General features: G+C 34.6%; 1 protein-coding gene across 1 annotated transcript; it reads right to left on the bottom strand.

Annotated features, from left to right (window-relative positions):
• Positions 1–6,947, bottom strand: LOC114279703 (L-ascorbate peroxidase 3). Its single transcript, XM_028221988.2, has 9 exons — positions 6,612–6,947; positions 6,418–6,542; positions 4,176–4,225; positions 2,713–2,778; positions 2,576–2,624; positions 1,687–1,769; positions 1,468–1,547; positions 1,252–1,354; positions 1–376 (listed from the first exon to the last, which is right to left on the bottom strand). Exons 1-9 carry the CDS (start codon positions 6,722–6,724, stop codon positions 179–181), a joined length of 867 nt encoding a protein of 288 aa, XP_028077789.1. The 5' UTR covers positions 6,725–6,947; the 3' UTR covers positions 1–178.
• Positions 6,948–10,872: the final 3,925 nt, after the last annotated feature.

Below are 10,872 nucleotides of genomic sequence, written 5' to 3'. Positions count from 1 at the left end.
TTTACCACAACATGGGAACTATTTCCATTCAGTATGTATTATTGTGACCGCTGCCAAAATGAAAATATCAATTATCCAACTCCTTTTCTGGTAGATATTGCTCATTGCAATAATTCATATTAATTTGATATCAATGTATAGACATTTAATAGAGCGATTGTAGAAGTCTTTACTTTTTTTACTTTGTCTTCTTTCGAACTTCATACAAGTAAGTCAGGACCACCACGGCAGCAGTAACAGCAACACCAAAGGCACTTTGTGCCAATATGGCACTGTCCTTCACAATTGCCCTGGAACCAGGGGAACTAGGAGTAAACCCTAATTCGGAGAGTTTCTTGTGTGATACTGCATAGTCTCTGAAGAATGCGTCCTCTTCCTGCCACATGCCAAAAAACAACCATGACCGAGTGAGAATTTAAATGTAATGCAGCTTCAAGAATGGAAAGATATTTCAATAAAAGAAGAATATAATAGCTAATCGCCAAAGCACATTCCATTCACCTTTCCAGAATGAATTGGGTAATTGGAATAACTTGCGAATGGTTTGGCCAGAATTAGAACCCTATATTAGGTTTTTAATTGGCACGTAAGGCCACATGGTTGCTGGTAACGGGTCAGGTTTAGGCAGCTTTAGATTGGATCATATCACATTAAATTTAGGTTTTAAGCAAAAAACGAAAGAAAAAAATGGATGAAGAGTCAGTACAGACACCACAGTCCAAACCAATAATTCAACATCAACCAGAGACCAACCTGCCAATCTAATTACTCTTTTCTTTCCATATATGCACATGAAATTTAAGTTCCAATTAAACGTAACAAAAAGGTGGTGTTAAGATAACTTAGCTTGGCTTTGGATTCATCACTAATCAAATCAAGGATCTAACAGAACATGCCTAATTAAAGTTGCATTAAATTTGGCTGCCGTAACTGGTCCGTTCAAAAAAAGAAAAAGGAAAGGTCACAGCAAACCAGCATGTTGCAAGTAAATTGATGGGTCTATTTTAGATTTTATCAATCTCTAATCATAGTTCAGATCCAATTGACCTCTAAATGCAGACACCAATCCCTATAATGCTATGTATCACAGCAAATTTGACCTAAAACCAGTCTCTGAAACATTCATCAGTGAAACCAACACCATGACAAACTTTACCGTCTATTTACTTAGTGGATTAATTGAATAGCATCACAGATGAATAAAGACGAAAATGCTATATTGATCATATCGTTGAAATAAGCTCACAATACCTTTGCATACAGCTCAACATAACGACGAAACTCAGGATCATCCAATAAAGCCTTGTCCGTTGGAAGTTGCAACAGCCCCTCTGATTCTCCTTTCAGCAGCTCCCTGTTTTAAAAATACTAAATGTAAAATAGACTACAGAAACTCAAAGGCCTTTCTTTCCCAAAGTTGAGATAAAAGGAACATAAGACATGGGCATGTTCATCCATAAGTCTTACACGAAGTATGAATTATCAAACTTCAGAGGCTCCTTAGTCCATAGGCCATCAAAACCTGATCTCTCTGGATGTGCCCTTCCCTAACAGAGAAAACCAACAGGACACTATAAATGTGAAATCCATTTCAGAAATACTAACCAATAATACCATATTTTCAAATGTAAAGAGAAGGTTTTATTTACTTATTTTTTCCACATGTAATGTAAAGAAAAGATTTACCAAAGTGTGTCCCCCCGACAGTGCCACAATATCCTTGTCAGATAAACCCATCCGGTAGAATATGTCCCTTAGATGCGGCACCCCTACATCAATATTCACAAGTGAATATGCAAGATTGAACTTTTGCAGAGTGTACCTTGTAAGCTCATTTAATTGTAACTCATGTGATCATAAACACTTTTTTCCCCAAGGCTTCAACATGGTTTCAAATAGAAGGGGAAAAAAATATATTGGGGAACAACTCCCCCAGAAAGGCACAGTTCTAATTTCTATGATATCCTTATAAAGTTCTCTCAAGTGAAAAAGCTCCACAGAGAGCCATTGTAGAATAATATGATCTACAAAAAAATGTAATCTTAATTGGATCATGTTTATAGTAGTAGTCATGAATCTTACAATAATGTCTATTTCATAGGCGGCATAACTTCTTTCTTCTTTTTTTGGTTTTTCATGGACCACTTAACTATTACTTGCCACAGAGAGAGAGAGAGAGAGAGAGGTAAAAAAAGAAAAGGCAAATAATTCTTGATATTGGCCATTGGCTTTCATTTTATCTTCTGACTCAAAAACACAGTATATTGGTACACCTTGCTTCTATTAGCATTTCAACCAGACCCTCATATATCCCACTTTTCCCAATCATTAGCCAAACACTCTAAATTTCATCTATGCTTCACAGTAAAAAAGCTAAAACATATGCCATATAGTATGATTGGAAAAGTGAATGATCATTGACAAAACCAAGAAATCCAAGGTTGCCAATTCAACAGTTCACAAGTGTTCGTGGAACATATTACCGAACAATCTGAGACTCATGTACTAATAGCTAAGTAGCTTTAATATTATCTTCTTTTTTGAGATTACTAAAATCTGGGTAGCATTTGGAGACCTTTAGTAGCATTCGGAAGTCGCCCTTCCTTCGGAGAGATCTTTGAATCCTACAAGAAAGCACAACACATCCAGTTCACCAAATGCAATTATATCACGCGCCAAGCCAGTTTCTCATCAGATAACTCATCAACATACCTTTCTACCAGGAACAAAGTCAATGGTTGGACCCCCAGTGATCTCAACTGCAACAACACCAGCAAGCTAAAGGCAAAACGGTTTGTTATGAGCCAGTCACTCTTCACAGACGCATAACTCAGAATTGGTGAAATAAAAGGGCCTATTATACTACCATTGCCATTCATTATTAATCAAACGTTAACAGCTTCAATGGTATTAGAACAATAGTGCCTCTATCCATGCAATAAAGGTGGCAGACAAAATTTTTAAGCCTAGAAGCGGCACTGATTGGCTTTTCTGAGAACAGAAATATTTATAAAAACCTTCTGATAGGAGCTTTAATGTCTAAACATGTTGATACATTTTTAATAAAATCAAATATAGTATTGAAGAATACTCTAGGGAGATGATGTTCTTTCTCTATGTTTGGCAAAAAGGAAAAAGAAAAAACATAAATCCAGACAACTTAATGTCGTGTCATTTTTGTTTAGTTTACATATAAGGATTAAGATTCCTTGCTGTTGTAATTGATTCTTGGATAATTCACAATATAATTGTATTAGATATAAATGGAAGCTGACTTCCAGCATACTTAGTCATAAAGCAATGCATGATGAATTGAAGATGTTAAAGCCTTTTGCTTTTGGTTCTTTTTTGTTTTCTTATTTTTTTGAAGTAGCCTTCTGTCTGTTATAACTTACAACAAATAAAGATGTGTTTGACACCCTTGCACTCCTGTTCCTAGGCACACTTTATGTTTTGGCCATTTGGTGTTAAACTACTTTAAGTTTTTTATGCATCCGAAACCCTTATTACAGCATCTGTGACTATAATACTACCCAGTAGAAATCTTAGCATTGGGAGAAGGTAAACAGGAAAGAAAATAAGAATTATAGCTTTTAGAACATAACTTCATGAAGACTATTTGAGCGATCTTATCTGTACTATATCCACCAATCCAAGTAGCCCAACTAAAGTAATGGCTTCACTCACACCCAAACAGAAACAAAAATGTCTTCTTTTTTTTTTTTTCATTCTGTTAGAAGATTTTACTTTAAATCGACTTCTATTCCTCATGATTTTAGATATGGGAGTACTCAAACAGATAATTTTTTTTCAAATTTTGACAATATAGTTATATAGTTTCATGAGTTGCAGAATCTTACTCTCAGTTACTCTAGAATCAACTTATCAACAACCAAAAGCAAAGAAATGTAGAGAGAGAGAGAGAGAGAGAGAGAGAGAGAGAGAGAGAGAGAGAGAGAGAATCAACAAATGAAAACTTGATAGATAGAAGAGAAAGCCTCTTTCTTTTACTAATATGAATGTAAGGCAATAAGTTTTCATGTATCAAAAGATATTACATTCACAGTGTCGGAAGAAGGGTAGCCTTCGGCTTTTGCCAATCATCTTGATTCCACAAAGTAAGAATTAAATCTAAGATACAAGCATACAAATTCTTTCAATCCTCTGATAATCACCTGGTAGAGGTCTGCATATGAAATCTTTGGATGTTTAGACTTTACTTCCTCTGCCATCAGAAAGAAAAACAATCATTAAAATTATTCATATTGTCACAAACAAAATTTGACAAACAAAACAGCTATTTCAAACTTGTGACTTAGTACTGCAATAAGACTACGAGAGTACGCCATGACCAAAATGCCAAAAAAAAAGCTCAAAATCAACTTAAATATATAGGTTCATTAAGGAGAGAGGACACAGCATATTTAGGACCCAGTCTAACGAAGTATAGGGTCAATTTGATTCTTAAATATATATTTCATATCGTTTATATGCTGTTGTATGATTTTAATATGTTTTACAAATATATGTTTTTTCAGTAACTTGATCAGTCATTTCAATTGATAGGTTGTATTATGCGTCAAGATATGTTCATAACTCTTATATGTGGTCTATCTTAGGTCTAAAATATTCTTAAACCGCCTATAATTGCACATGTAACATTTCCATTCAATTAGAGTTGAATTCTGAGATTTTGTACAAAGCGTTTGAACCATTTTATGATGCTTGAATAACCTTTGAGAGTTTTCTCCGCCTCCATTTTCTTTCATCACTGTTCACAACCAACTAATTGTCATAATTTCATGACTAAAACCCTATCCTACCTAGCCCTAATAAAGCGAAACCCGTTCCCAAACCTTTTGGCCTTCCAATTCAATAATGTTTATCAACAAAAAATAGTTGTTTGTCGTCCAGAACTTCTAACAGCTTATTCTCCACAAATCCAGAAACCCATCACCTCCAGAAAATAAGCCAATTCCAACCCCTTTCATATGGAAACCCTAAATTCATTCTTCTACCAAATAAGGCGACAAGCTTTCCATTACTGCACACTGCCATTATCCTGCAGGCAGCATTGTTTTAACTTTATGTTTCCATTTGCTATCCCACATCATATGTGCTAATAGAAAGATAGCTCACATTTCCCCAATATGTGGATGAACGTGATAAGAAATATAGCCTTCCCTAAAGTCATCGCTTCTCTATAAAAAATATATTAAAAAAGAAATGCAAAATAAAATAAAATAAAATAGTGACATATGCACATGCACAAGTATTTACAAACTACAACACATGGTGCCATGTAGGTGATGCCATAAACACTTTCATCACACACATAGATGGACGGAGGGAGAGGGCGAGAGGGTGCACGTGTCCCCTAAATATACCTCTCATTCTTATCACTTGTTTTCTTTCTTCATTTATGTTTAGCTTTTGCAATTTAATCCTATATCACTTTCAATTAAAAACTGGACCCTCTCTCTCAACACAAGCAAATGTTGTTATAAGAAATATTTTTACTGTACTTAATAATTTTATTCACATAGTTTGGATGCTTTTCATAAGAAATGAAATTTTTAATTTTTTTTCTTAATAGCCCACATGCAAATTTTGTTATTGTTTGAATGGAAAAACTTGAATTTCAATTTAAATGATTGTTATTTGTTTCTTAATTCTTTTATTTTGTCGAATTCTTTTTGGCACAACTTCTTTGTAATCGTTTCTCTGACCCAGCACACACACACTTCTCAGATTCCAATCTTTACTAATTATGTTGCATAATACCTATGTGTCCAGATTAGTCCACCCATGTGATAAAGGTGGGTCCCATACAGTTATTAGGCGAACCACATAAATCTATTTGTGATTGTTTGTCTCTCTAGTGTATGTGTGGGTGTGCTTCCATTCGCATTGGTGGGATGCGGTATAAAATCCCAACACTATGTTCTCAATTTTTGGGAATAGAGGTAGTATACTATAGGGACCAAGCCTCACTATTGACTCCTCATCAACTTTAGACTTGAATATAATGAAATTGTTAACACCACCTTCACTTCCTACAATTTTATAGGTAAATATTCTATACCGGTCTCCTAATGTCTGCAATTTGTTTGTTTTAATCATTTTAAAAGCATTGTAACGGCAGCAACAAAAGACTATTCAAACAAGCTGGTCAAAATTTTTGAAACCTTAACAAATGAAGCCTGAATGAACACTGTATACCAAATTGTGCACTCAAGTAGCAAGCATTTAGCTTTACATATGCTAACTCTCTAATCAATTAGACGAGATCAACTTAACAATTCCTCCGGCAAATGCATAACCCTAACATTTTTATGTAGTATGATCTTCACAATAAGAAATTCAAACTTGACAGAATTCATATAACATTGAGAAGAAGGAAAGTAAAAGAATTACCGCAAAAGTCAATTGCAATCTTTAAACCATTGTTTGAGCCATGAGAGTACTCTTCCTCGTTCCTAATTGAGCCATTAGGGCCTCCCGTCTTCGTGTTCACATCATATGTCCCAGCATCGTGCCACCTACAACACAAGTCTTACTCTAAACAAGTTTCTCGAGAACCAAACAGAATCTAGAGAGAGAGAGAGTACGCTAAGCGGAGCATGATGGGAGCGCAGTTCTTGATGGAGATGAGAGCGCGGAGATCACGACGAGCTTTGTCGATTTCCTTGAGGTAATCCGTGTCGACGATTGGCATCGCCATTGAAGAAGCTCTTCACTCACTCACTCACTTACTCACACACTGGAGTATGGCATCGATTGATTAGAGTGCGAAGAAAATGCGGATTTGATTGGATTGGAGACCAAAAAAAGAAACGAAAAACAGAGAGAGACAGAGAGAGAGTTATCGAAAACGAGACCATTGATAATTGGATAAGACGATCTGACTCTGAGTCAGGGGCACCACGTGGCGCTCTAAATGCAATTGGCGGAGGTGGTGTACCATGAAGTAGCGGTTGTGCAAATTAAAAAAATATTATTTTTTAAAAAATAAATATACATCACAAATTTATTAAAAACATAAATAAAGAACGCTTATAATTTTGTTATAAACAAAATAAAATAATAATTCTTAAAAAAAATAGCACTCTTTTTAAAAATTATGAATCAGAGGTTCTTAGAATATTTATAGTCAAATAAATTTGATATACACAAAAAAAAAATATAAATGATTACATTGAATTTTTTTTTTTTTGATATAAACCAAGTAAAATAATAATCAAATTTTTTTCCTAAGAACTTGATAATATAATGAAACTTTTCATCTTTTTTTTTATTTTTTAATGAAGAAAATAAAAAATATAATTAAATTAGTACACACAAAATACAAAAATACAAACCTATTAAAACATTTACAATCAAAGAGATTTATAAAAATAATAATAATAATAAAATAACCTAGCCAAAACCCAAAAACAAAAACTATTTAAAAACAACAAAAAAACCTTAAAAGCAATGGACACCAAAGACAATAAATTGAATCAACACTGTATGAATTTGAAATTCATACAGAATTTTAGAATGAAATGGCGATCTCTCAAAACCTGTGTCACTAAGAAAAGCCCTAATAAACTGTTTGGTCGCAGAGAAAACTTGGGGTACGCATCTATAATTAATGGAGGTTGAGCCTTCGTGTTGGAGATTCAGAGGGCGCGAGAAAACTCTGAGCCAAGAAATGTGAGAACAAAAGGGGGAGGGAGAGAGAGAGGGAGGAAATTGAGTATTGGGTAGTTTTTTTTTTTTGGTAACACTATTGGGTAGTTGATTGAGGGAGAAAATGGAAACGTGGGATGTGTTTTTTTTTTTCTTGTGGTCAAATCACTTAAATTACACGTGACAATTCATTGTAGAGGCTTGAGAGACTAAATTCAAACCTCACTATAATAGTATGGAAAATGATAGAGAGCTCTAAATATAGAGTTTTAATTTGAGCTCTAATGATGTGTCAAAGCAAAAAAAAAAAAAAAAAGACACAAACATCACATCAGGGGGGACCCACCTTCCCATTAGAGCTATTAGAGCTCCTACATTAGAGCTCTAAAGCATTTTGTAATAGTATAGATGTCAAATAATTTATTAAAATTTTTTATCAAATTTTTTTTATGTGTGTAAAATTTACATATGTGTTGGTTTTACATTCACGTGAAAAGTTTGATTGAAAATTTAGTAGATTATTTGAAATTCTTAATATAACCCGTTTGTTTGTGAGTGGAGAATATGAGAAAAATTATTTGGTTACGTGACTTTAATTCTTATCAATTATAATTTATCATTTTTTTTAATTAAAAAAATTATTTAGTGTTTTTGGCATGTCACGTGTAATACTCCTCCTAATCATAAATTCTCACAAATTCGTAAATCTCATCCATCTCCTATTCACAACACCAATTAATAACTTCTCATTTCTCAATTATTTAACATAAAATTATAAATTTTATCTCTTTTACTAATTATAATATAATTAAAATATCACTTGACGATATTTTAAGATTACTCAATAATTTGTTGAACATGAGAAACATAAGATTTATGATTAATTTTTGACATAAGGGTGTTTTGAAAGGATAGTTTAAAATTATTTTTAACTTTTTAAATTTTTTGGTAAAAAAAAAAAAAGATTAAAAGTTAAGAAGTAACATTTAAAATCTACTTTTTAAGTAGTCACCTGTGCCTAAGACGAATTAATAATTTTTCCTACTCACATGTGATTGTGTTTATGAAAACGATGATAGAAATTGCTACGTGTCGAGTACCTAGGTTGATCTACTTAAAAATAGAAGAAGTGAAAAATGACCGTTATTGAGGCTTTGAAGGAGGGCGACCGGAAAAACGACCATGGGTGCTCAACGGAAGAGAAAGACCACCTAATCCGAAGCACTAAGAAGATCAAGGGCAATATTGATACTGAAGATGCGATCATGGGTGAAGATGCCTCCTTGGGGCATCAATCAGGGGAAGTGTTACCGAACCCTAACCCATCAATTGAAGCTACGAATCAGGTGATCTCCCCTCTCCATGAAAGGCAACTAGATGCTGAATAGATGGAAACTACTGGGGATTTACAAGCCCCAAAATCTTTCAAGCAAGCACTACTGAGATCGTGATTCAATATGGTAATGAAAAGAACTTTGATAACGATGTGGAGGTGCTTTCATCTGATGATGAAGATGCTACCACGCCAAAGGCATCTGAGAAAGAAGACGAGGAAATGGAGGAGGAGAATGATGGGATCCCCAGAGTTTGGCTACCAGCAGCCCTATTAAAGAAAATAAGGTAGCCATGGAAGAAATGTTTGATTGTGAGACTATTAGGGAAAACCATAGGCTACAAGCTGTTTATGACAAAAATGACTAAGATTTGGGGCCTCTAAGCGGATTTCGAGGCTCTAGAAATAGGTAATGGCTTCTTCATAGTCAAGTTCGACCTAATGGATGATTACACTAAGGTCTTTACTTGTAATAACCCTCACCACTGTTTACCGATAAACTACTAATTACTGTTAAACTGAGACTGATTATGATAAGTAATCGAACTGATTGAAATACTGAACTGACTGACTAAAATCTGAAACTGAATTGACTGAGTATGTCTGTTTAATTGTACATTTATCTATTCGACTGTTTGATTATCTGTTTGTGTATTTATGTTTAAACTGTAAATTGAAGGCCTTATCGGCGGCCGAATCTGAAATCGATATACGTTTTACGATCATTGAAATTTATATGATTTTATGGCGTATTTATCTAAAATGTGATTTGGTTTGATTAAATTAGATTAAAATAAGCTTAATGTCAAGAGTTGGCATAATTACCATTTTGCCACATGAGTGGCCCACTACCTAGACTATATTTGAGCCTCACAACACTTTAACAAAACATTTCATCAGTCCATTTCTTGTTCTTGCCGACTTGAGAGAGTAAGAGGTAGAGAAAGCTTGAGTTCTTCACAATTTGGCTTAGAGTCTTGTAGAGATTGAAGGATTCTTGCATATTGAGCCTCTAGACTTGTAATTGAGGAACCTAGGTATGAATTTCATCCTCCTTATTGTGTATTTAAGTTCCTTCTAGCATGGGTCATGGTAGTTTAAAGAGTTAAGTCAAGAATTGGTTCAATAGTGTTGAATTAGAGCTCAATTGTTGCATGCATGTATATGTATTGAAGTTTTGAGGTTGTAGTCCATAATTCCTCGCATGCATGTCCATGTTTTGAGAGTAGACCATGATTTCATCATGTTTTTGTAAGAGTTAGCTCATTTGAGCTTGTATTGAAGCTTTGAATTGGTTAGATTCATGCATGTTTGCATGTTTTTCATATTCTTGAAAATTGGTTTGAAATTGAGTTGTTTGAAACACCCTTGGGCTTTGATTTTGCAATTGAGCTTTGGAATCATGTTAAACTATGAGTTTTGGAATGTTTTCTGAAAAATTGGCCCAAGAGGATCGAAATTTATATTTTAAAAGTTGAATTTGAGCTTGAGGTTCAAATTTGGGAATTCCAGATTTTGAACTCACGCTCGAGCGGGGTAATTGGCGCTCGAGCATGAAATTCGTGCTCCCAGTACTTTGCACTGTTCAGAATTCCGCTCGAGCGGAATAATTGACGCTCGAGTGGGACATTGTGTCTCATGCTCGAGCGGGTGTCGAGCGCCCAATCGAGCGTGATTTTCACCTATCCAGCACTTTTGACTATTTTGCAGAACCCTCGAGCGGGTAAGTCTACGCTCGAGCGAAAACCTTTGTCTGCATGTCCGCTCGAGCGGAGTAATCTACGCTCGAACGTGACCCCTGTTTTCTGAAAATTCTAAAAATGCTTTTAAAGTGTATCTTTGCATCATCATCTCATCCTAGGCAT

This window comes from Camellia sinensis, chromosome 5, assembly GCF_055761805.1.
Source record: "Camellia sinensis isolate YWXY chromosome 5, ASM5576180v1, whole genome shotgun sequence".
Classification (NCBI taxonomy): Eukaryota; Viridiplantae; Streptophyta; class Magnoliopsida; order Ericales; family Theaceae; genus Camellia; species Camellia sinensis.
This window is presented reverse-complemented; position numbering and strand designations above follow the sequence as displayed.